The sequence below is a fragment of the Chrysoperla carnea genome, chromosome 1 (assembly GCF_905475395.1).
Source record: "Chrysoperla carnea chromosome 1, inChrCarn1.1, whole genome shotgun sequence".
In the NCBI taxonomy this organism is placed as follows: domain Eukaryota; kingdom Metazoa; phylum Arthropoda; class Insecta; order Neuroptera; family Chrysopidae; genus Chrysoperla; species Chrysoperla carnea.
This window is the reverse complement of record NC_058337.1, coordinates 83,347,827-83,374,942: the sequence shown is the minus strand read 5'-3', so window position 1 is coordinate 83,374,942 and position 27,116 is coordinate 83,347,827. Positions and strand designations below refer to the sequence as shown.

The 27,116-nt window shown below is 28.9% G+C and overlaps 2 protein-coding genes across 2 annotated transcripts; one reads left to right on the top strand and one right to left on the bottom strand.

Annotated features, from left to right (window-relative positions):
- Positions 1–10,611: 10,611 nt before the first annotated feature.
- Positions 10,612–15,785, bottom strand: LOC123291573 (transmembrane protein 53). Its single transcript, XM_044871911.1, has 5 exons — positions 15,574–15,785; positions 12,557–12,764; positions 12,032–12,184; positions 11,840–11,968; positions 10,612–10,879 (listed from the first exon to the last, which is right to left on the bottom strand). Exons 1-5 carry the CDS (start codon positions 15,783–15,785, stop codon positions 10,688–10,690), a joined length of 894 nt encoding a protein of 297 aa, XP_044727846.1. The 3' UTR covers positions 10,612–10,687.
- Positions 15,786–19,302: 3,517 nt separating this feature from the next.
- LOC123305224 (thioredoxin-2) lies at positions 19,303–25,842 on the top strand. The gene is made up of 3 exons (XM_044886883.1): positions 19,303–19,453; positions 20,089–20,235; positions 25,433–25,842. The coding sequence occupies exons 1-3, from the start codon at positions 19,427–19,429 to the stop codon at positions 25,583–25,585; spliced, it is 327 nt and encodes a 108-aa protein (XP_044742818.1). The 5' UTR covers positions 19,303–19,426; the 3' UTR covers positions 25,586–25,842.
- The last annotated feature ends 1,274 nt before the right edge of the window (positions 25,843–27,116 follow it).

The following is a 27,116-nucleotide window of genomic DNA, read 5'->3' as shown; positions in this document are numbered from 1 at the left end:
CCGGAAATTTGGTATAAATACTCCACTGTGAGACAGTCAGTAGGTAATCCAAGACTGACAGATTACCTAATAGCTTTTATCTTTTCAACTTGTTCGTTATTTTTCTCAATTATTAATATATTTTAACCCACCTGCAATTGTATGCAAAAATGTGATTGTAATACAAATAGTTAATCCCAATATCGTGATCATTAATTTAAAATATCTTTGAAATTGAGGTGCATTAAAACTGTCTTCAATAATTTCAATTGATCGAAATTCATTTTTTAAAATTGTTATTAATAAAATTAAACTCCATAAACTTAAAATTATTATACAGACTAAAAAATATTTGAAATCGTAATAACTTGTCACATATTTAAGTCCATCAAGAATTTCATTTATCAATTCTATTGATTTGGATATCTGAAAAAGATACAGATTACAAAGACATTTCAAGACATTTAAAATGAAAAGACATTTAAAATCAAGACATTTAAAATGAAAATTAAGTGTGTATGTTTTACAACCGATATAGAGAAAAAGTTGCAAATTATCTTAGCCTTTTAATTACTAAGTGCTGTAAGTTTGCCACTTAAGAAAAAAACTTATTTTGTATTTTTTTAAAAATATATTTTATGAATTTTCTGAAAATAAATAATCTTTAAAATATTTGTGAATTAAATAATAAAATAATGAAAAATTACCGTTCCGTTATAATTGTTACTCTTGATATACGATTGAATTTCATGAAATGTTCTTTTAATAGTCGTGTTTGTTAACTTTTCATATGGTATGTATCGAAAATAATTTAGTTTTACATTTTGTCTAGTCTTAAATAATTCATACAATTGTTTCACATTTAAGAAAATACTTTCAGCTAAATATGACATATTGTGATTTATTAATTCCAATGGTAAAATACCCTACAAATAAAATTATGTGTTCTGACGGGAATTAAATATGTAAAACAAAAGCAACAAGGTTTTTTTACTGATTCATATATTCAAAGAACTCAAAATGCCATATTACCACTTTGAATACACAACAGTCTTTCTTACGTCTGATTGATAGCTAATTTGATAAATAGATCAAATTTTGAGCAGAGAGAATTTTGGGCAAATGGCGAGTTTTTGGACTTCAGCTATAATTGGCGGTGGTATTATAGGAAAATATGCATTGCCTTGGAATTTTATCACAGAGATAATATATATTTATTTAAATTAAAGTAATTGGAGGTAGTATAGTTGAATGAGTTAGTTGTTGAAATACCATGCATAGACAGCGTTAAATATCAGTGTATGCATAAAATTTTAATAAATTATAAAAGTCAAAGACGCAATCATTTTTATGGCAGCCGAAAGGCTTTTGTTCTAAAATAAATCTTCATAATTTTCTAGAATTTCTTTTGTTTGTTTCTGAAACCTTTATAATTATAAGATTAAAGGTTTTTAGAACCTCTAAAATCATAAGATGCTTTAAAAATTTCAACTTGATATCTTTCAATTCGTGCTAACGTAGAAACGAAAACGGAAATTTGTGGATTTTATCAATATCTATATCAAAATTTTGTTAGTAGCATCAATATTTCTAAGCGGTACAAAGTAAGTTAACTCAACACCTGAAAAACTCAACGTTATTTTTTCAATCCTTAAAATAATTTGCGTCATCAGTTTTGGTCAAAATCTTTCGATTCAATAAGATAATTTCAAAAAATTCAGGGAGAAGCGAGTATTCTGAAAAATTACCAGTTTGCTTGGAGAACTTACTGTCGATTGTTTGGGTATTGGCATATCCATTAATCTTGATATTAAAACGGGAATATCAATTTGTCTTATTTGTTGATCGCTGAAATTTGTAACTGTGTGTACACCAGCACCCCAAATTAATAATGGCGCTGTATATATTATTTCAGGTTTTCGATATTTAAATGTGTGATAGCTAGTTAGAATAAATGTTGTAAAATTATCTTTACCATGATACATTTCAACATAATCGTTTATATGAGCTAAAATATGATCCAAATGTAAAACAAATCCTTCATAATCACTAGAAAAAAAATTATATATTCGCTAGAAAAGAAAAAATGTAATTTGTGTAACTTTTAAAAATTACTGTTCAGACATGTGTGAATTTTCATGTATTGCAAATTTTATATTCAAAGTTTTCCAAAAGTATTGATACAGCTGAGCTACAGAGATACAGTGGCGTAGACATGCATTACATGGACATGGATATTCAATAAATGACCTTGAATACCATTTTCAAGGTGAAACGAAGGTCAACTTCATTTATTTTTTTAGAATTCATATTTTTATGCTGCTTTTTACATGAGACCGCTAAAAAACTTAACTATTTTTTATCGATTTAATTCAAATTGTACAGATATTTTGTTATAAATGTTTTAAACTAGCAAATAAACATTTTAAGTAGAATGACTCGTTAATTTGGATAACAGATAACGTGTTTATAAGTAGGATTTGCAAAATTAAATTCGCATTTACATCATATTGCCTCATTTTTCGGAGTCTAGATATAATGTAATGATAACAACTACATTCCACCAAATTTTCCAACAATTTAGAGAAAAATGGTCTTTTGCATGATGCTAATAAAAAAAGGAACGAGAAACATAAGGGTACACAATTGTCTCCGTACCTAGCGTTATATGATTCGTCGCCAATCCTCTTCATAGTTTTGGACACTTTAAATTCCATAAATTGTAATATTCCCGATTGATCTTTGCTAACATTCTGGTAATTTCGATTGTTAACTGTCCGAAATGCATTTAGTACATAATGATTGTATTCCATAGACATATCTTTATTTATATGATTAAAATAGTCTGGCGGATCCGCTTCAAGACCTAAATGTCTTCTATCTGTCAAAATAAAATTAGTGTAAAACAAGCTTTTTTTACTATTCACAATTCGAAATAAAAGTAGGTGTTAGAACTTACTCATCTGACAATAAGTAAGGTTTAATCAATTACCTATACTAAAAACGGACTTGAAAAAGATAAAAATGCTCCTACGGGAAAAAAATTTACACGGAATTTGTCAATTTCAGCACACAGAACAAAGATAATGCTGTAGCAGAAGCAATGCCAAAGTCATCCATTTGCCTTTCCTCAATTTTCATCTTAATTTTTTTAAATTAGACATAAAATACTCTTGTTTATGCCATTTTTATGAAGTGAAACTTTGAAGCATTAGGTGTTACCAAAAACTCCCCCCGTGATTTTTTAAAGCTCACGTTGTCCCTACTAATTTAGCAACTGTTGTTCTTTTTTCTTTTAGGTGAATTAGCTGTGTATGAAAGTACTCAATGTACAGAGAGAATCCGCTTAAAAATTCACGAACAAGCTTCGGTTGTAACATTTCACTTCTTCCGACTATTTTAATCTTACTATACTATGTATACAAAGAAGTCACTCTTAGCGTCTGCCTGTTTATCCGCTAACTCATTTTAAACAACACAACGGATTTTGGACGATTTTCACCATCATGTACATAATTTTTCCCAGAAGGATTATATGTATATTACATCCTAATTAAAATTTCGGGTAATAGTTCAGTTTAAGCACTTTTTCTTAAAAATCATCCAAGTTTCGTTTCACCCCTGCGACGCTAGTATTAAAATAAATCCCGATATACAATCGACAAGTGGGATATCGTATAACTATGAATATTTTTATTAAAATATTTTATTACCTCTCTTAAAAGATCTTAATGTTGATCGTGGTGCAATACTTTCCGAAAAATTTGATTCTGCTATAATTGTATCAAATTTTCGATTATTTCGGTTCAAGACTAAATAAAATGGATTTTCTTGAACACCACTAAATAATGCAGGAATATTTAACAACCTTTCCATTTGATTATGTGCAATATTAACTGATATAAAATTACTCTTATTTTTAGCAATATTTCTGGAAGAAACTTTTTATATAATTTTTTGATATTCTGTAAATGTCTGAGAATTTACCTTAAAAACTTGGCAATTCCAAATCCTTGCCGTTCATTAGCTATTATATCAGCATCTAATTGATCAAATACAATAAATACAACACGTTTCGATGGTCCAGGAGTCGACAGATTTCCGTAATAAGTTCTGTTAATAGGAATAAAATTTGATTGATAATACATTTCATGAACTGAAAGAAGTATAAATATATAAATTAAAATCCCAGCTGGAATAATTGGCCACATTTTGGTCGAGATCTTTAGAAATAAAATTTTTTTTTATTTATAAAATGATATTTTAATAAATATTATTGTAGAAATTTCTATGGTTTTATTAGAATTTGTTTATAACTTTGACTGTATTTTTGAAAATAAGCATCGTTGCGTACAGAAAAGAGCTGGCGCCCTAGATAGAAAATTTAGCAACTTTATACTATTGGCACCGTGCATGAGTTTTATTTCATGCTATTTCTATCGTAAACATAAACTACTTTATTAATATAATTGCATGAATGGACATATAAGTTTATGGTTTGTATATATAAATTACATTGAAAATTATTTATTATTTTCTAATAAATGTAAAAACTAAAACGGTAATTATGTTAATTTAAATTTAAAAAATAATAGGTATTTATGCAATTGCGTCTCTTATTTTCACAATTTCTAATCCAACAAGTTTAATTGGTTGTTATTTTTCAATAATTTCAATTTAACATTTACTGGTACTTACTATTTATATTTGAACAATTGAAAGTTAGTCATATTTTAAATAAAACGCATGATCGATTCAAATTTTATAAGATAACAGCGCTACGATCGATTTAGCTGCCTACTCCACTTACTATGCTCCCCGCCAATATATAATATTTAAAAAAGTATACTCAATAACCAATACATAAATGATATAAATTTGGTTTCTCTCTTAAAATGCATCAAATTATTAAGTAGGTATCCTCTTTTTTCGAAAGCAACGGAAAAAGAATGCAATAAAAAGTACTAGCACTAGAATGGTAGTTTCTCGAAAAAATAAAAATGATCTTGAATTTGAATTTTGTAAAGATATGCCGTAAAAAGATTGCAGAAACTTTTAAAGTGCCCCGAGCAACATGTTACGGAATTTTCTTCGAAGTAATCCAGTAAACGACAGTTGTTGTGTACACTTTTCTTCTCAATTTTTATTTAAAATTGACGCAATAAATTTTTTTATTTTACTTTTTTTTACTTAAATTAAGTTGTCAATGAGTACTAGGTTAATTGATTTTTTTTTTTTATTTATCAAAATTTTAAGAAATTCGTAATGTGGGACTACTTGATACGGGGCTTTGTAGCCAAGTAGCCAAAAATTACGGTATCCCCTTATTTGTTACGTTGTTTCGGAAAACACTAGAAGGTATGCAGGTACATCAGGTTTGTACTAAAATAAATTTAGTAAATAAATCAATGAAAATAATTAATTTTTATTCTAACTACTAGTTAACAAGTAGCATTTATTAATACACATAATATGTACACAATAATATCATAAATCAAAAATAATACTCTAGAAGATGAACGTCATTTTATTCCAGAAATTCTACCCGCTGATTGGTAAGTGGGGAAATTTCTTGGCGAAGCCTTTGTTTCTGGGGTGCTTGTAGAAGTTAAAGAAAATTTTCTGCCAGTTTTACCAGATTTTATTAAATTTTCATTAAATCTGTTAGCCTGCCAACTTTTTTATCAATAAAATCAATTGAAAAAAGGGCTGCTGTAAGTGATTCATATGAAAATTTATCCTGATCTGGTAACAGATTTCAACACCCTCATTTCAAATATTGATTCTAATCAAAAAAAAAAACCTTTTCCAGTAGCCCAATGCCCAATATCTCGAAAATGGCTGAGTTTTCTACCTATTAAGGAGTAATCAAAAGTCTTAACACCAACTGCCCGTTTACCAACCAATAGACGGTAAATATAATTCATTAAAAATGACATTCAACTTCTAGACTATATAGAATATTTCTTTTAAAATATTTGTATTTAAAGGTTTAAAAAATGTTTTATCAAAAATAAAACTTAACAAGTTAAACAATTAATCAAGAATATAATTAATTATAATTTACAAAAAATGAAACAAAAATTATTATTTTTCAACAATACCTCTAAATACCATTATTCATTATTCCAAATTAAAATTTTTAACTTATTTAAATTAATAGTTCACACTCTTTAAGAATTTAAATTGCATGATAATGAGGTGTCCCAAAACTATGAGCTTAGAAGAGCAGTTTATGTACAGGATGGTCCAAGTTATAACAGCAGGACTTCATCAAATGGTAGAAAACGTTTTTTAATGGCACTTTTAGCCGAAAACGCGCCTTCTTGGTACAGAGTGTTGAAATTTTAAAAGAAAAGGGATATTTTTGTGAATATATTTATGGGTATTTTATCCAAAATAACTGCTTAAACAAGTAATTTCAGTACTTCCGAAAAAAAGTCGTAGAGAGAAAGTTTGGTAGACCTGCCAAAAGGAAGTCTCGCAAAATTTCTAGTGTGTATTTAATTAATCGAGAAATTAATAAACTTACAAACGATAATTAACGAAGCTCTATCGTTCTTGATACTTCGGATACAAAGCTGCAAAAGATTATTCTTCTTAAAATTCCATCCTCCTTATCAACCTGCTCATTTAATGCGATGGTTTCGGGACACCCTATACACAAACATTGGCTCTGTAAATGCAAATAGCTGAGACTGTACACAGTAAATTATGCAAACTATAATGTCCCAGCTACCTGTATATACTTGCTGCCAATTTGTTTAGTTGTAGAAAAGTGAAATTGATTTTAATTCGGAGTTCGGCTAAGATCAACTCCAAAATCACTATAATTTAATTTTAAGATAGGTTCAGATCATTAATTTCCAAAATTTAACTATCGAATAGTGGATACGTATAGACAGAAAATTTCGGCTATCTATGATCCTAAAATTTACTTACTATCTTTACTATTTTAAATCAATTGATATTATAGACTTTTTCACAACTAAAAAAAAGGGATGCACCCACGACTCCAAAAATCTACAACCTATAGAAAAATACAAAGAAAAATACCCATTCTTGACTATTGAAAAATTCCCATTTCAAGATCTCTATGGTATAAAATACACAAACAAAAAACCATAGAAATGGTTTTTATTAAAAACGCTAGATCGAGATTCTCTTAGCATAGCTGGAAAACCCAATTATATGTTCTTGGGTAATCGCCTCACTCGTGAGTTCATATAATTCAATCAGAAAATGTCAGGTCAGAAGTTTGAAGTCGCGAATAATCTTGTAGAAAAGGTTGATAAATTATAATTCCTTTTTAACTTATTACAAATTTTTATTGAATATGTTAAGAATTTATCAAAAGATATTGGTACATTGCTGATTTAACTCCTTGCTCAAGCAACAACAAAGTTGGGATTACAAAATCTCGTTCATAAACATATGGAAACAAATTACAACCTAATAATAGCCTGAGACCAAGAATTTCCATCAGCAAAGTAACAACTTATGATCATTAGTTATTTCGATAGTTAACTACGTTTGCTTATGTGGCAAATTAAAAATTGAGATTAGTTTATTGTGCGCTTAATTGCACTAAAACGAGAATAAAATGTTTTCAAAATATTGCAATGCAAATTTAAATTAATATCCTTTCACTACAACAATAGCAAAATGAAAATATTTTTGTGCAATGGCAAAAAAATCAATCAATCAAAGTAAATGGATTCTATTAGGCCCAGAAAAACTTGCATTAATATTCTAAAGTCATTATAAAATATTATTGTATTAAGTTCGTTCCAAATAAATCCAATAATTCAAAAGTACTTTTCTATTAGCTTTATGAAAAATGGAGTTGGTCAAGAGCTAAATCAATGCCACCATTTTCAAACAAACAGGTCTGGTATCTGTATGATAAAGCTGTTGACCGAACCAAAAGTTAAACCACCTTGAAAAAATATTTATAACTCCACACACGTATCCAATTACATGAGTTAGATGATTAAATTTTTTATAATCTGCCTTTTGGTTACTCAAAATAAAGATAGTTCCTATGTATTGAGCAAAACGAAATTTTATGCAGTCGTAATGACATTTTTCCGCATAAAAAATAACGTTCTCATAAAAATTTGTCCCTGTATTTTGACTTGAGCCATTGAGCCACAATTACGAACATAACTCATTTTTAGGCTCTGGAATAGACAAAATTTCCACAACCCACAATAGGATCTATCTCTTTTTGAGTATTCAAAATAGCAGGCTGTATTTTGCCATCACATTTTTCTATTAAAGTCCCCGAACTCCCAAAAATTCCTGATTTTTTTACTTTGACCAAAAGTACGTCATGTATTCTTGCAAAAATATATTAGCTATGATCAGTCATACTTCTCTATTGAAAGTTTCATGCAAGTTTCTCCTTAATAATAAATTTATTATTATTTTATTTAATTAATTTAATTAATTAATAATTAAAAATTAAATTTTACAAAAATTGTTATAACAAGCATTTTTTATAATTAAATTAACAATTTAAAAAAATATTTTAGAATGTATAAATTTTATTAGGAAGGAAATCTTAAAAAATAGTTTATATTTATTAAGTCACTTTCTTTGTCGCTCAGTGTACTTCAGTATTTATACTAACAATTCATCACGACAAACCTCTTCGAAATTGAGTAAACGCATGATATTCTGAATTAAAAGAATTGACTTTAAAAAGTATTAATTTAACTACGCTGCGGTCAAAAAAGTTAAAAGTCGCGTCATATTTTCTTACCGGGATCTAAGGATCCCTTAAAAGGCCAATATCACCACTTCAACGACTTCGAGTGATCTTAAAGGCAACGCCTTCTTAACAACTCGTCGTGAAACCAAATTGCCACTTCCTCTGAAAATGCTAAACCTAGTTATAATCAATTTCTGGCCCAAAACAAAGATAGAGATTATTTGAAAACATGCCTTTACGACAAACAGGCGTCCCGCTCAAGTCCAACATATGACGTCTCTGATTACCCACGGGAAACAAAATTTTAAGAGTTTTTTGAAGTGAAAACTTCTTTAGCGGCGTTGTACACTTTTTTTGTAATGGGTAAAAAATGTTAAACTCGCGCCAGGACACGTGGCCTGATCGAAAAAGAGTACGACTATGTCAAAGTCAGTACACCGGCTCTCGTCCGATCACTGAAGTTAAGCAACATTGGGTACAGTCAGTACTTGGATGGGTGACCGCTTGGGAACACTGTGTGCGGTTGCCTTTTTATTAAAAATAATTTTTTTTTGTTTTGGTTTTTTTTTAAGTGAAGGCTTCTTTAGCGGCGTTATGCACTTTTTTGTAATGGGTAAAAAATTTTCGTTCATGAAATTGTCATGTTTGTGTACGATAGCGCAATAAATAAATATTGTATTCTACCACATAAATGATAGTACTTTTATACTGATAATTAAAGCAATTCGTGCAAAATTATTCCCTGGCCATTCCAAAATATCAAAAATGCACAACGTTAATATTCAAGTTTTCACTTCTGCCGGCACTCCCAGAGTGCAACCCGTCGTTTTTTTTTTTGAATGGGATTCCATCCAAACGCTCTTTCGAGTCCCTGCTATGTGGAGACAAATTCAAATCAGTGATTATTTTGCCTCATCTTCTATAATATTATGATTTTTGGAATAATTTTCATTATAAAATTTAAATGACAAGTCAATAAATACTTCAATGCGTGTACCCAATTTTCCTTTCATCCACTTCTGGCAGTCAGAAGATAAACCACAGCCAAATTAAGTTTATAAGAACTGCACCAACTGATTATACCCTGTGCCATGTTAATGCAAAATTTAAAACTATAAAATTATTTATTAACGAGTGAGTTAGTAAAACAGGCATAAAATTGTGCCATTCTAATTTAACTGTTATTTGAAACATTTAAAAATCAACTGGTCTGTCATAAGCCCGATAGGTGTAAAATATGTTAGATACAGTAGCCTAGAGTATTAGCCTTTTTCCTCTGAATATTAAAAAAAAGATCCTCTAGATGGCAGGATATATTTATATCCCCTAGTGTTGCCATCTAGCGGATCTTTTTTCATCTTCTGAGTAAAAAGGCTAATTAAAGCATTATTTTTTTTAAATAATACTAATAAAAATTTTTAACTAACTACATCAGACAAATTATAAACATTATCATATTATCATTAAATCCGGACATACAATAATTAATAATTCCAGGCCAGACCTCCTTATGTAAAGTTTAGTCATAGAAACTGCCACTGACAAATTGTATACCTATATAAAATTATGAAGAGACCACTTTATTGAATTTTTGTTGTTTCTCAAAAATTTTTTAAGATTAAAAGAATACTTTGATAGAATTTTGTCTTTTGAATTCAGTTTAACTAATATAATGACTATTTTATGTTATCCCATAGATGTTTACACGAAACTTAGGTAGGTATTAGTTTTATTGAAAAAATATATCCTAAGTTCTCATAATTCTTCGAAATAATATTTTAACACTTATTTCATCTTTGATTCGGTTAACAGTATAATAAAGTTGTACAAATAGAAATTATTTACTATCATTAGTTTCGAATGAACCAAAATTCAAAATCATGCTCGATCAAGTCAGCACTTTAGCAGTTAGGTATAAACATCTGTGAGTTATCAAATTAATAAACAAACATTATTAATTTGCTAACTAGGGCTTTTAAATGAATGATTTGATTATTTCTTAGTATCAGCGGTTTTATAAAAATTACTTTTTAATGAAAGACATTTCTTCAAGAATGATATAACACTATTTGTATATTCTTCTTTGTACCAACTAAAATGTTTTACATGTGGACTGTCTTCGAAACATAGCTCCGTCACATCTACACCACGTTTTTTTCGTTCTTCAGCAAATTTTTCAATATCCTAGAAAATAAAAATTATAATTATTCTACGAATAAGTAAAAGTGACAATAAAAAAATTCCTGAAAATCTTTCCAAGTTGTATTATACATACTACGATTATTACTTTAGTGTATATGAAGTTGCCTATAAATTACAAACAAATGTATTTATTGGAGAAAAATTAAAAATCTGTTTTAAATTATACATTCCGTCCGAGGCATATAAATAAAAATTATTTGAATAAGATAATGATCTGTTACTATCTAACGATGACCTTCGATACCGTTATCGACAGAGATTTAATTTAAAAGGCAATAGTTATTATGATGTTCCTGTCAATTATAATAAAAACTATCGTTTAAAAAAAGCCGCATTTCATTTCACAGGGTTTACAAAATTACGGTTGTTGTAGGCTGATTACACTTTTCTTCACTTTGTCCACTTTTTCTCCTTTATTTTATTTAGTCTTCGTAAATCTACCGGGGGCCTCCATTAGAAACGCTTTTGCGAGGGACCTACATAACTTTTGCTACTTTGGCTACATGACTAATCCTCAACTGAACAGGGCAAAGAAAATATTGTAATAAAAAACACGTTCCATCAAAGAGGAGTTGCAGGAAAAGCTACGTTAGGCTACATGAAGGGAGGGAGGGGTCTAAGAACTTCGAAGAACTCCCATTTAACTTTTTTGAAGCTTGAATATTTTTGAAGATATTTTCAATCAAAGTTTCAGTTTGGAGGCTCAGACAAGGACATTTTTTATTTTATTATACCCATGTTTAATCAAATTTTGTCCATGTTTGCTGAAATAACTGTATTAATTAATCTGCATTTGTGAAATATCTGTACTAATAGACCAAAAGAATTTTATAATACGCAAAAATTGATCTATATTCATTTCAGATAATTTACTCCGTCAGGTTATATTATTCTATGGAATTATTTACTCTTACATAAAATTTGCGCCTGCAAAATACATACCGTATATGGTATTAATTCATCAGCTTTCGAATATATAAAATGTTGAGGCCATAAAAAGGTTTCATCTTTCAAATTTCCTATTGGATCTGATGGTAAAGTTTTTCCACTGTTAAATTTAATTGTTACTGTCTGAAACAATGAAAATAAAATTAGAGGACATTAGAGAATTTATAGCGTTTCAAATACACTTACCTCAAAAAGCCATATAGTACAAATAAATATAGTCATTATTAAAGACATTGATATATTATAAAAAATATTTCCACCAATAATAGCTGATATTGCTTTAAACATAGTTCGAACTCGCCGCTCACCAGGAGCGGAATCAAATATGACACCTGTGATCTGTAAATTGCATAAATGTATAATACATATTACAAATAATAATAATATTTAGTTGTTTCGTTCACAGATGTCTATAGAAAGTCACAAGCTAGTAAAAACTTTTAGAAGATAGAGGTCAGTATGGACTTTACTTCGGGTCAACAAATTTTGACCCCGAAATTTTTTATTTTTTTTATTTTCATTTTCTTATATCGTTTATCGTTGAAAAAATGGCAAACAATCTTACCCTTTGAATTATTTTATTGCTAGTTCGATTAAACAAAAAAACTTAAAATATCCCTCATGCAAAGGAATATTAGTTATAAAGCCGAACAAGAAAAAGATAAATATGCAAATCCAGCCTAAATGTCTATGACATTTTCTTTAATTTACCTGAACTGGTTTTTCAGTTTTCTTTAAAGCCATTGATAAATGTTGATACAAAAATGCACCGCCATTTGAAAATAAATGTACAATTATTGGATGATTTTCAAAATTTAATTCCAATAATAATTTCACCAGTTTTTCACCAAGATTTTTCATTTCATGTCGTTTCCAAAATAAACAATTTATTGGTGCCGTATAACGTATTGTTATCAATCTGCAACCAAGACAGTTTATTTTAAATTATTGTATATAGAAAATTTGCAGTTAAATATAAAAAATATGATATCCAAAAAACATAATTATTTTAAACCTATATATTACGCATTTCTTCTATGTATATAAAGTTGCCTATATGTATAAATATAACAATAGATTAAACTGATGATATAATTAGAACAAGTTTTTTCGGTTTTTTTAACCCTTCAATTGAAAATGTGGGGCTGGTAGCTTAGAAAATAAAGTGAGCTTTTAACTATTTGTATTTGATTGATATGGTCGTGACAATAAAATAATGGCTAAGTTCAGCAAAATAAAATCGCTGTTGAAAAAAAAAGATGTTTTCTTCTCTCCTGGATGATTCCTGCGCACGGGTTGCACTGTATATGCACCCAACATTACAGTCAGCACTGATAAATGTAGGTTTACAAATTTGACAATGTACCTACTGACGTTAATGTCCGCGTAAATTTCCGATAAGGTTTCGAGGCCCTAACAGTCATGTAAAACGTGATTAGTTTATCAAAAATATTATTTAAATAAAATAATTTACTTTATAAATAATTTGTTTACATCTTTCAAATCCTCAAAATAAATATTTGTTTAAAAAAAATTGAAATGTATACTTTTTATCTGGTAAAATAAAGCATATCACATATATTATTCACTACAATTACACGAATAAATGATAATAGAAAGTTTTACAAAAAAAAATCATAATTTTTTTATAAACCAAACCACAACTGAATTTAGTTTTATTATCTTTAAAATGTTAATTATTATTCATGTATAAAGAGAATTTGATTGTGAATTGTGAATTTACTAAAGCTGATAGTTTGAGGATTGGTTATAGTAGTTGTGTACACACACATACTGTGATAAGTCAAGCGAACCATGAAGGAAGGCTATAAAGAAGGAGAACGATCGCTACGTGTTAAAGCATTAGCGCGTCTGTCCCTGAAAATTTGTAGAATTTATAGTTCATTTTTCAGCCACCAGCCGCGCTGTCATCAAGAAGTAGTATCTGCGAAGTTAGCTGTTTATGAGTACAAGTAGATGAAGTTAGTTGCATAATGTACAAATTGATATATCATTTCAAATTAGCGCACAACAGCCCGCTTTTATTGATACTACTTAGCGGCCGCAGCGCCTCACTTATTTTATCCATATTTCGGGGACAATATTTTCTATAGCGATCGTTCTCCTTCTTATAACCTTCATGAAGCGAACGATAGAGCAGGGTTAAGTTTTAAATGACGGTTACGGACCTTAACGGTTAGTGACGTTAAGAAACGGTTAAGTTTTAAGTGGTACTAAAATGAATTTACTAAAGCTGAAAATGGTTATACAGCTTGTTTATAGGCCTTTTCATCATGTCATAAGCGCAAGTGCAGCGTTTATTTTTTTCGTACTGACAGCAATAAGTAAGACTAAGATAGAAGATATTTGTTATTCATTTTATCACATTGGTTATAAATCATTTAGTATGAAACAAAAGTGAATCGTGATTTTAAAATGAAAAGCTCTATTGCATATAGATAACAGTTATGACCATGAAGGTTATAAAGAAGGAGAACGATCGCTATGTACTAAAGCATTAGCGCACCTGTCCCTGAAAATTTGTAGAATTTATAGTTCATTTTCAGCCACCAGCCGCGCTGTCGTCGGTAAGTAGTATATTAGCGCACAACAGCCCGCATTTAATGATACAACTTAGCGATCCCAGCGCCTCACTCATTTTTTCAAAATATTGGGGACAATATTTTCTATTGCGATCGTTCTCCTTCTTTATAACCTTATGGTTATGACAGTCAGTCAGATAAATGTTAGAAAAGGGGTGGTCAGTCAGCCCTTATTTGTGAACAATAAATAATAAGATTCGTTTATGATTTCCGTAGCATTTAAATGAATTTATAACTGTCATAACTGTTTTCTATATACAATATACAAGCTGTATAACAATTTTTCAGCTTTAATAAATTCATTTAAATACCACGGAAATCATAAATGAATCTGATGTATTTATTGTTCATAAATAAGGGCTGACTGACCAGCCCTGTTCTAACATTTAACTACATGACTGTCATAACTGTTTTCTATATGCAATATACAAACTGTTTAACAATATTTAGCTTTAGTAAATTCATTTTAGTAGCACATAAAACTTTTTCGGTTTCGATAGCATATATCTAACCCCTGTTTTATCGTTCGCTTGACTGACCGCAGTATGTGTATGTACACAACTACTATAGCCAAACCTCAAATGATCAGCTATAGTAAATCTAAGCACATAATTAAGTTGTTACCCATATAAGGATATAAGTAAAGTTTGTTAAATAAATATTTCTAAAATTCGATCCCATTCAATTTCGAGAAGAGTGTTAGCAACTTCGAAGAGTTTTAAATTCAATGGGTAAAATTTAAAAACTATTTCCTAATTTATTTTATTCTACAATATGTTCTTCAACTAGGAACTTATTTTTTTTATTTGCCGAAAATCAGAATAGATACCACCCGCTATATTTCACCTGCGCTTGTAAAATATCGCGAGTATATCATGAGTATTATGACTGTTTCTACAAGTTATGTATAAAATATGAAGAAATTTTTTATAGACAAAGTACTATTATTTTTCTTCGCATTTCCACAATATTATTATAACGAGTGATTTTTGGATGGACCCCCAAATTGATTTTTGCCCCTGCGCCTTTTCAGCTCTACTATATAACTATAGTTTCTTAGGTATAAGTGACGTAACCCGAAACTTTGGTTTGACTCAAATTTTTATCAACAAGAAATTCACTTACCCTTTATCTTCATATATTGCAGAATATTTCGCTAAATATTTATCTTGACAACCAGCCCATCCTAATAACAATACAACCGGTAAATTTGTTTCATTTACAACAAATACATAATCACTATCAGTTAATTGTTGATTATAATTATAATTTGGATTCGGTAATCTCATATAAAATTCTAAATCACCATCAGTTAATGATGGTGAACAAAACGCCATTTTAATTAATTAATTTAATTTATCCTAAAAAAAAAAATATATAGAATTTGATAATGTAAAAGTCACAATACGGTATCGTATACATGCATACATACATACATACAATGAGTTACGCATGGAAAATGAAGAGAACTGTTTTCACAACGATATGGTGTAGCTGTTGTAGGGAAATCGATTTTATTATGTAAAAAACCAGCCCTTGACACAATACAATTCTTCTTCCCTTAGAATATTTTAATAGAGTTTCAAAATTAAATGACCTAAATAATGTTACAGCAATTCGATCTTGTGTTTTTTTTCGGAAATGTATTTAAGGCAATCAATAAATTTAAACAATATGAATCCTTACTAGTACAGACATATATATAGCTATCGCATCATAAAGACGCCAAATTTACCGTCCATTGGGCGCCAGGATATGTGAAAATAGAGAAAAATTCCAATAATAATAAAATAGTTTAACCTTCGTTCCGTAGAACATATTTGATTTTTTTAATAAAGGGGAAATTGAGGCACAAGGAAATAGACAAGTGTTATTGGGGTTTTAAACACAAAATACCTGTTTAAAATAAAAACTCGATGGGTCAAAATACTAAGGAAACGCCTGGGCTAATCTTAAGAAAATAATTTCACGGGTTTTGGGACAAAAATATGAATAACGAAGTTTATTTATATTTTAAACACGGAAGTTAATTTTTTCAATATGCAGTCATTTTCTCAAAAATGGTAATCTAGATAAAGAAAATGTTTGAATAGGATTCATTAAACTTTTTATTAGAAAAACTAATATACAACTCCCACAAATAATCTACATAATTCAGCCGTGTTCGAATTAAAAATTCATTTTTATAAAATATTATTTAAGTAATATAAAATAAAAGTTTAAATCAATATTTGTTCATGATAAATATTTATATAGGTATAATTAATTTTATAAAGGAAATAATTTCCCTTAAATTGTAAATATATTATTTATAATAATACCACATTTTTTTGTTTACTGCCTGGACTCTACTACTGTAGAGGAATAGATAATGGCACTTGTTTATGTGGAGCAATAGAGGGATAAAATGATTAAAAATTAATATAAATCTAATAGATTTTTCGGTAAAACTGACCAATATCTTGTCCGTGTCAGAATCTGTAATTTTATCGACATAATATATCCAACCTTAGTATTACTAAGCTCTGATCTATAGATGCATTATGCACTTTTCTCGTTAAAATATTTTTGAAACTAGCTAATCAATTGCGCTTAGTATCAAAGATTGGCATACATTGACATTAGAAAAAAATAATGCAATTCCTAAGCCTTATAATTCCTAAATATTTCCTCCTAAATATTCCTAAACCTTATAATTCCTAAAATTTTGACACGGAGCTCTTGTTCTCAATTTCCAATCTGATAATCAAGCCCGCTAGTGGCCGCTACAGTATTAACACTTTCTTTTTCAACTACAAGTTTCCGTGCCTATAACCAACCCTTTTGAAAAATAATTACTTAGACGTTATAGGACGTTATAGAAATAAGACTGATCAAAGAAAAATTGTGATTCGATTAAGTGTCGACAAAATCCTTGTTCTTGTTGTTAAATTTCATCATTGCATGAAATTGTTGTCGTATCAATTAGACATTGCTATGCACTATGGTATTGACTGTAAGATATACTATATGTATAAGGTATAAGACTGGTTGACTATAAGATAAATCTTCCAAATATTTTAATATACTTACAGGCTTAAAAAAGCGAACAATTTTTTTACTTATATTCGTTACTTACTTGCTTGATCTTCCTGAGCTCAAAGGTAGCACAAGACTTTCGAAAGTCCGAAGTGATAACTATATTGGCCTTGGTCTTGGTCTTGAAAAATTTGCAAGACCGAGACCAAGACTAATTTTGCTCATAACTAAGGAGGAAGAAACTATGTCTCTTCTTCTGTGTCACTGTCCAACTCTTGCCATGAGGAGATGAACTCACATGAGCCATCTGCTATTCTTAAACAGTCCAAATACTTCATAGAGTAGTGGCTAGGGATGGGCCAACCCTTTTTTGTAATCACAACGGATCTTTTGTTCTAAGCGTGTCTCACCACAGGAGAGTCACTCTAACCTAACCTAAACTATCTTTCGTTACTTATTTCTGATTGGCTAATTTGGCTAAGTGTTCCGTTTATGTCTTATGTTTTTTCACTGCTTTTCATTGCTATCCGAATAAACAAAATTGAATTACTTTGAAGATTTTCGTATAGAAGTATCGCATGCATAGAAGAGGTCCCAAAATGCTCTTTTGTATATAATACCGATAAGTAATGATCCTGATTCATCAGTTGACGTGTTGACGAGCTTAGGCTGAATACCACTGTAGTAATTTATCTCTCAAAAGTAAATCTATTATTTTGGCCGAGGTTAAAAATGTTTCATTAAAATTCATCAAATTGATAGGAAGAGAAATTCGTTCAAACATACTACATAAATACGCACGAAAAAATATAAAATATATGAAGTAAGAAGAGTTTTTATGGACGTTCTTATGTATGAAACAAAGAGGGAATGTGTACTGTGTGTTAAGGTATGTTATGGTTATGTGTTACTGTGTGTGACTGGTATTGCATATATACAACTTCAAGTGATAAGTCTGACCGACTGAGTTCATGTATACACATATACAATCCCTCTTTATTTTATACATAAGAACTCTTCTTGCTTCATATAATATAAATAACTAACGACATAGTTTACAAATTGCATACCTACTTTAGGTGCAGATTTTATCAAACCGACAATTCATTCGATAAAAATCTCACCACTTGACGTCTTACCAATTATATAATTATGAAATTAAATCATAATTTGCTTATACATTTCATTATCAATTTAAGAAATCATAAACTTACAAAAGTATCAAAAACTGTTTATGATCTAATTTTGTGGTCTGCAAGTGTAATCATGATGTTTTTACAAATAATTAATTTATTATTATTCATTAAAATAATCCAAAACTAATTAAATATAAATGTGTGCTATTATATAGATAATAGTTATAATTTATTTATATGTAGTTTACATATTTGTAGAAATAATTAAAAAATAAAAGAAATAATTTTGGTGTTGTTTTTAAATAAATAGTATTAGAGTAAATTAAGTACTCATATTTATAGAGCAAACAAATATTGATGGTCACATTATTATTAATAAATATTATAAAAGCCAATTATTTAATAAATTATTCAATCCTAAATAAAAAGGGCGCTTTATTAAATATGATTTCATTTGAATTGAAAAAAATGACGTGTCTTTTCTTATAAACTTTTTTTAAATGATGAATAAAAACAAAAATATATATATTCATCATCGTTTTGACTATAGTCAAGTTCATTGGGAATTTGAAAACGTAAGTGGAATTCTTCATAAACTTATCCAACAATTGCGCAAGTGTACAACTTTAATAGATTAAGGGGGTATATCTTTATTCTTGTCTATCACATTATTTAAAAGCGCTACTAAATAAAGAAATAAAATCTTTTATATTTAAATGCATTTTATTATTGGGCCTCATTTTAACTGTGCATTCCATTACAGCAGTTGAAACCGTTTTGTGATCGTTAAAAATAAAACCGTTTTTAATTAAAGTTTAATTAAAATGGCCACAATCCACGTGAAAGATCAAGTGAGTTTGAAACCATAGAAATAAAGTAAAAAATTTTACGTAGTTAGTTTTTTTCTTTTGAAAAGTAACTAGGGTTTTTAAAATTTTTGTATGAATAACCTTGAACATGGCTCAAGTAAAACCGCATGAATTTATAAAATAATTAAAATTATTTAACCATGTTTTTGTTGTGTTGTTGTAAAAAGTCACCTAAAGTAGTTTCACCCCGAAAACCTAGCCGAGAGATTCTTCCAATTCCTGCGCCGAAACCACCTGAGGAAGAAGAATTACACAAGAATCTATTCTACTGTTCTGCGAAAGTACTTTTAAATTTCACAGTACACTTATATTTCAAAAACAGAAATTTTTTCGGTAGCAACGGAACCTAATTTTACAAATAATCTTTTCAATTGACGTTTATTTTTTGATTTTTTAATTTGAAATTTTCATCATGGGTTCTTGTATACTTTATTTTATCATTTCAATAAGTAAGAATCATAAAATTGAGTATGCAACATGTTATTGTTAATTTTTTTAATAGGCTTCATTTATGTTATGTTTTGGGTTTACTAAAAATAATAATTTTTTCTTAAAAAATGGTATTATTTTTATTTTGAAATGTATTTATTATTATTAATGTATTTTCTTTTTAATAGTCTGAATTCAACTCCAAACTAGAAGAAGCCGGCGAAAAGTTAGTGGTGGTGGACTTTTTCGCAACATGGTGTGGTCCATGCAAATTAATTGCACCAAAATTAGAAGAATTAAGTGCTGAATTAGCTGAAAAAATTGTTATTATTAAAGTAAGTTTAATTTTGAAAATAATCTCTTATTTATTGTGGTTAACAGTTGTCATACCAAGATAATCTAAGCAACTAATTAATACATAAACGCTTGCATAATTCTAATTATAGACGATGGCGTCATTCGTAATAATCATTTTTCATAAGAATTTAAGTATCATTATTCCACTTAAAAATGATATTAGGATTATTTATTCAATATGTATTTTATTAAATTTGTGAATATTGAAAATTTTATTACTGAAAATATTTGAAATTTTCATTAATTAAAATATATTTTCCTCTTATCTGTAAATAGGTCAACAGGGAAACCCAATTTTTATGTAACTTTATAACAAAAAAAATTACACTTATTTTAGCCAATAGCTACACTATCGCATTATCTATCTCATGTATTCTAGAACAATACAGAAAAATGATTATCAATGTATTTTTCATGATCGTAAAAATTTAAGGTTAGTTAACATTAATCAAGGATAGAAGTACATGAAAAATGGCACGTCGATTTGACCGCGCCTTTTTTAAAGTTGAATTATTATCACCTGATAATATCCTGATCACTTCGTGAGATCAGGAGTACTGCAACTAGCATGCGTTTACATTTACTGTTTAATCGACTGAAAGAAATGTGCCCATTTAATAGAAAGTAACATGTTCTGTATCCCTATTCGAGAAAATACAACCTAATTTTTGGAAAAATCCATTTAAAGAAGTGTTATCAATTAGATTGGAACCAATGTAAAATTTCAAATAACAAAGGCTAGACACACGGAAGCGTCAAACTTTACGACTAAAACGAATGTGTAAACATGTTTTATTATCTAACTGATCTTCATTTAGTGCTAAATCTTCCGTAGTAGATCGGAGAAGGAAAAACATAAAAAATAAAATTTATTGGGTAATATTTGAAATAAATTGTGATCCTTTGTTAAAGTTTTAGAAAATAAATTTTGTAAGCCTAGAGTTTACAGAATTATTTACACACTTGGGAAGTTGATTCAAGTACCAAGTTTAAATATTCTACAAGGCTCTAATAATAATTAATAATTTTAAAAGTTGTATTACACATAGAAAGACTATGTCGGAGAATTTTAGAAATACAAAATTTTGAATTTTTTCAGTTATTTATAGCGATTGGGCTCTTGAGCCAAATTGTATGCTTTGCTAGGATTTCGGTTCTATAAAAAATAGTCATCAAAATGTTCACATGTTAATAAAACGTTTTGGGGCATAAAAACCATAGACGAGTTATTTTTCACTCAATTTTTTTTTTTTACCTGTATCATTTCAACTGTGTCTGAGAAAACATCTGAAAAATTTGTTTAGTTAAGAATAATTAGTCATAAAATCAAGGTTAGTTGATGAATAACTTACTAAGCAAATTTGTATAATGATTTGCAATAAAGTATTGGATTCATTTTTATTAATAATTTACTACTAATTTTATTTAACAAGATCGATTTTTTAAATCCCAGAATTAAGAATTAAGTGAACGTGATTTTACAAATATAAGGATTCTGCCATTAACAATATAAACCGCGGGCTTATAGTGAAGCGATTTATGATTCTTATTGCTGGCCTAGTAGAGGATTGATAAAAAGTTATTAGGTAACACAGAAAATTGAGGTTTTAACATTTTGGAAAACGAATTTTTCGATTTTCTTTTATATGTTGAAAGTTATTGGGTACGTAAAGAAGACAAAAAGTTAGCAACAATAGAAATGATTAAAGTGCTAGAGTGCTATCTTGAATTCGCTTTAAATTATTTACTGTTGATTGGCACATTAATAATTTTTTACTGTTAGTTGTCACTTTCAAATCGTAAGCTTTAGCTGATGAAAGTGACACAGAAATTGAAAGTACATAAACTTAGCTACTGACAATGGTAGCGTTGCCATCGAAATATCGATATTTAGCGATATGTAAGTCTGTTGTATGTTTTTTAATTAAAATTCCATGTACAGTTTTATTTCGAGTATCTTGATATCTATTAAGTACTGTTTATTTGAAGATTTTTTTAATTTTAAAATTTTGGTCTAAAATACTTTAAAGCTCAAATTTTCAGGACAAAATTTGCTTTAAGGACGGTACTTAATGTTCGTTTGTTTGTCTCATATTCATGGGTTTGTTTGTCTCATATTCAAAAAGAATATTTTCTCAAAAATATTCTTTTTATGTTTGTAATAAACTTTTTTAATCCGTTTGATGTAAGACTATAAATTATACTCCTCGACCTTCAAAAGTTTTTGAAGATGTAAGAATTGTTTTGAAATTTATTTCAATTTGAATTTTTCGATATGATTACAATATAATTTTCCTCGTCAATTAAAATCGTTCATTATGAATGTGGAAATAACCAATTCCACCAATGCTTTGGTGAAAAATTGACATAATAATATTTGACCTCTTTATATTAAGGATAATCAAAGAAATAAAATAAGAGTATATAATTATGTTTTTAAAATTTCTATATGAAAGAAAAATAACGAAATATATTTTTTTAAATATATTGATTACATCCGTTCATGGTGACATGTTGACTGTGCATATGTAGGGGGTCCTCCTCCGTTCGTCCGCCACTTACTTGACCTTACAACTATTACGATTATTATCATACAGTACTCTTACGATTATTATCATTCAGTATTTTATAATATGATCGTTAAAATAAAATACTTTATATCTACATACTTCATTTCTAAATTTTCAAAAGCAATCGAATTGAAATGTAATGTTATTAATATTATCTCGCTTAATATTAATCAAAATCAATTTGATTTGTTTTTCAATTTACAAGGTAACAATAATATCAGTTGTAGAAAACAAATTTTGTTACAATTTAGCGGCTGATCATTTTTGTGTAAAGTTTAACATTTAGAAAGATATATTTTATCTGAGTAACCTTTCAATTCAATTTTTAATAGTATATTACACGTCTAGGGTAAAAAGTAAAGAATATCTCAGATCTCATGGCCATTGTCGCCCTTGATTTTCCACCTTGAATTAATATTTGATACCCATTTCAGGACGGCTAGAAATTTGAGAGGCTAATTACAAGGTCGTGTCTTTAAACTTTATCCTACACGAAAATTTTTATCAAGGCTATTCTTTCAGGAAAAAAAAGTTTTAATAGGGCGGCAAGTATAGAATTGCTAGATATTGAGAGCAATCATAAAATAAGAAGATATATAGATCCGTAGAATTTGTCACATTACGCATAAAAATGGTAAAAGTAGATTAGATACCATAACAAAATTTGTAATATAAATTGATTGAAAAACGAAGTAGTTATAAACATTCAAAGATTGTTGGCCGTTTCTTTCTTGCAAAACAGCTTTTTTATATGTAATCTCTATGGCGATATTCAACAAGGACGTCACTTTTAAAGAATCTTCCTCTTTGTTTAATTAGGAGTTTTAAATGTACACATTTTGTGTTCCTCTAAAGATTTTTAAAATCAATTTCACTTTTCTTTACACACAGGGAGAATTCTTCACCTGAAGTGAAAAAAATTCATAATCCCAATTGCAATTTTTAAGGTGTCGTATGACGGACATCCTGTTTTCTTGCTATGGAAATTTTCGCAGAGAAAAAAGTTGTTATACATAACCTTAACAACATTCTTCTAATTTTCCAGGCGTTCTAACTGGTCACAAAATATATTCGTTTTGCAAAAATTTAGGAAAGTTTATATTACACCATTCCGATAGCTACTGTGTCGGTAATAAAATTCCATAATTATTAGTTAAGAAATATTCTTAATAAAGATGAATTCAAATATTCTTAGGAAGTACAAGGCTGAAACTTCTATGTTTTATTATTTATTGTGGTGTAATAGATCTAACTTTCACATGAGTTATTTCTAGTAATTTAATATTAATGATGTAGGTCAATCAAGGACGAATGATTCGATTTTTAATAAGTTTTATTTCCTAGTAAGCCTTGACTATAATGTGTGTATTGTTATATGAATCAATTATTGTCATTGCGCATTTTTAACACTATCGTGTTAGTAATGTTGCTGCTGCTATATTAACTCTAATACTACATTACTACCCTATTTTATAAAAAGTAATAAAAATTTGTTTAGTTTTTTTACAATTTGAATTCAAGTCGGTGAAAAATTACAAATGGTTACATAAAAGATAATATCTAATTATTAATTTATAATTTTTCCTTTAAAGAATAAATTTAACAAATGTAACGAAGATTGTTGAATGGGAATTTTCAGCTAAACAATATGTCTATCATACATAACTATTTTTGTCTGTTTTTCCTCATTTTGCTTCATTATACGTTATTTATCTTTTAAAACAGGGATAGTCAAGATGCAAAAGTCGCAATGTTTATCGTGATAACTCCGATAATCGCCCGTGAAGTTATGTGAACTTCGAAAACTGTAGCAGTTAATATGCCAGTCATAAGCAGACTTAAATCTTAAAAAACCAGCAGTGGTCGGTCTATGGTATGACTAAGAGAGTGAGCTATAATAGGTTAATAATATTGTCCTAAACAACTCAAAAATGATTACCGATTTGAGTAAACTTGGCGAACCTTTATGTATCGACGTGCCATTTTTTTCTAAAGAAATGTTTATTGAGGTAATAGACGTACCGTCGAATAATTTTGACTTCGTGATGATTGGGAAATATAGTTTTTTCAAATCAATTTCTTTTTCAGCAAGCGAATTTTTTAAAGCCATACAAATATCTGTGGTCTTTGAAATTGTTAGCATCGATGTTATCGCTAATAATTCTTCGTTAATGGCGTTTCCTGCGCAGTATCGAACAGCTAAACGTGTAGATTTAGTAATGCCATTGGTTTCGAGAAGACATTAGAGCGTTTTAATATTATTTCCTTTATTGTGTTTTTTGATAGAGGAGTATCTTTGATTCGCTAAATTATCTTATCTTTATTATAGAAATCATTAAAAAGTGAGGGCGTGCATACTAACCATGCTTCCTTTAAAAACTCTCCCTCTTGATACGGTTTACTATACCGAACAATAAAATTGGCAGTCGGGTGACTTTCCGCACTCTGTCATATGTGTCAAAATGCCCTTTTATAGACATCGCCGCGCTCTTTCGTAAAATAATACTTCATAATGAACTGTGATCGTGCACAAAGTCTATCCCTTGCGTACTCACTTAAAACATGTCTTACAAACTTTTAATAAAAATTTTTTTTTCTGTTACAGGTCGATGTCGATGAATGCGAAGATTTAGCAGCAACGTACAATATATCCTCTATGCCTACATTTGTTTTTATTAAAAACAAGACCCAAGTGGATTCATTCAGTGGTGCAAACTATGATAAATTGAAATTAACAATAAACAAACATATTTCATAATAATGTAGTTAATTAACAATCAAGTACTTAAAAATTATGGCTAAACCTCTATTTACAAAAACACAACAAATTGAAAAAAAAAAAAAAAACAACAAAAACAAAAAAGATTTTTTATTTTTAACTTTTCTTTATAATGAAATGATAAATGAAGGAATCATGTAATTATTTAAAAAATATTTTACGCTTTTTTGCAATATTTTATCTTCAATTGTATTCCACAAACAATGGCGAAATAATACAACACAGAATAATTTATTTACAGTTTGTATCTTTTAATTTAAATAAAATTACACAAACCTAATAGTGTTTCTTATCTACTCCTTATTGCATTATGCTTTAAAACTGAGTGAGATTTTTTCAAAAATATCCGTAGTGGAGAGCCGTAAGATTTATACCTCGGAATCTAGGGCAGTCAACGAATCTTTATAAAAACTGTTTGGTTACATTGTTAAAAGCCTACATAAAGAAGTTAAAAAAAACTTTCTGTTCTTCTTGAAAACTTGGTGAAAAAACGTTAACTTTGTGAAAAAAGGGTCTTGTCCAGGGAATGTGAGCCCCCTGACAACAGGAATCATTAGAAGGATCAATTCTACGCAAAACGTGTCATTGAAACATGTTTCGGAAAGTCAATACTTTCCAAGTGCTATTCGAGTTCTAGATATACACTCGAATATCCTAATTGTTAGGGCGCTTGACATGAATCCAAGAAATCCGGGTTCGAGTGTATTTTTTTCAATTCTCTTTAATCTTAGATAAATTTTCAACCCTTAGGTTAACTTGGGGAACTTTGGAGGTGCCAAAATTAATGATTTTTCGACAAAAGAAGTTGGCACCATTAGAAGATAAATCCTTGGCACTAACTTACATACAGATTTTTAACATTCCAGCTCAATTTGGATAGGTGTTGGAAAAGAAGGGAGCTGGGAAGGAGACACCTCCAAAAGGCTTGACACTAACCTAATCTACATACTGTTTTCAACCCTCTAGCTTATTTTGAAGGAGCTGTAGACATGAGCAAAATTTTTTAAATGTAAAAAAAGCAACTGAAATTTAAAATTTGGCTGGTATATATATTATTATTGCTAAAATTTGTAACTAATTTTTAAAAGTCATCACTCCTCTAGAAATGGCACAATTTTCGAATAATATTATTAACTCTTATTAATAAACAAACCGTCAGGTTCCTAGATATTGTTGTTACGAATGCACTTATTTAACGATATCATCGTCGTGGTTTCAATTTAAAGTAAATTCAGATTTATAACAGTTATGAGATCTTTGAATAATAAAACCAAAGAGCTTCAAAGTCACCGCTCAAACAGTTGATTGCAGTAGAGAGACCAGATAATAATTGGAAAAGAATTTTTTTTCATAGTATTTTAGAAAAAATTAGTACTTTATAAAAACATAAAAATCCTTACCTCAAAAATCTATATTTTTGTGCGTAGGTATCTTAAAACCCGTAATATAAATCAAAATTTTACAAGGGGAGAAAAGAAAATTCAATCAATTTTGCTGAAAAAAAATCTCT

Bases quoted from the DNA above. Each gene is read 5' to 3' on its own strand.
- LOC123291573 (XM_044871911.1), bottom strand. From the start codon at position 15,785: ATGGCGTTTTGTTCACCATCATTAACTGATGGTGATTTAGAATTTTAT. The intron at 12,185-12,556 runs GTAAATTAAAGA...TGCAATTTACAG, and splicing joins AAACTGAAAAACCAGTTCAG to ATCACAGGTGTCATATTTGA. The intron at 10,880-11,839 runs GTATGTATTTTG...TTTATTTTCTAG, and splicing joins ATGAATTAATACCATATACG to GATATTGAAAAATTTGCTGA.
- LOC123305224 (XM_044886883.1), top strand. From the start codon at position 19,427: ATGGCCACAATCCACGTGAAAGATCAA. The intron at 19,454-20,088 runs GTGAGTTTGAAA...TCTTTTTAATAG, and splicing joins CAATCCACGTGAAAGATCAA to TCTGAATTCAACTCCAAACT. The intron at 20,236-25,432 runs GTAAGTTTAATT...TTTCTGTTACAG, and splicing joins AAAAAATTGTTATTATTAAA to GTCGATGTCGATGAATGCGA.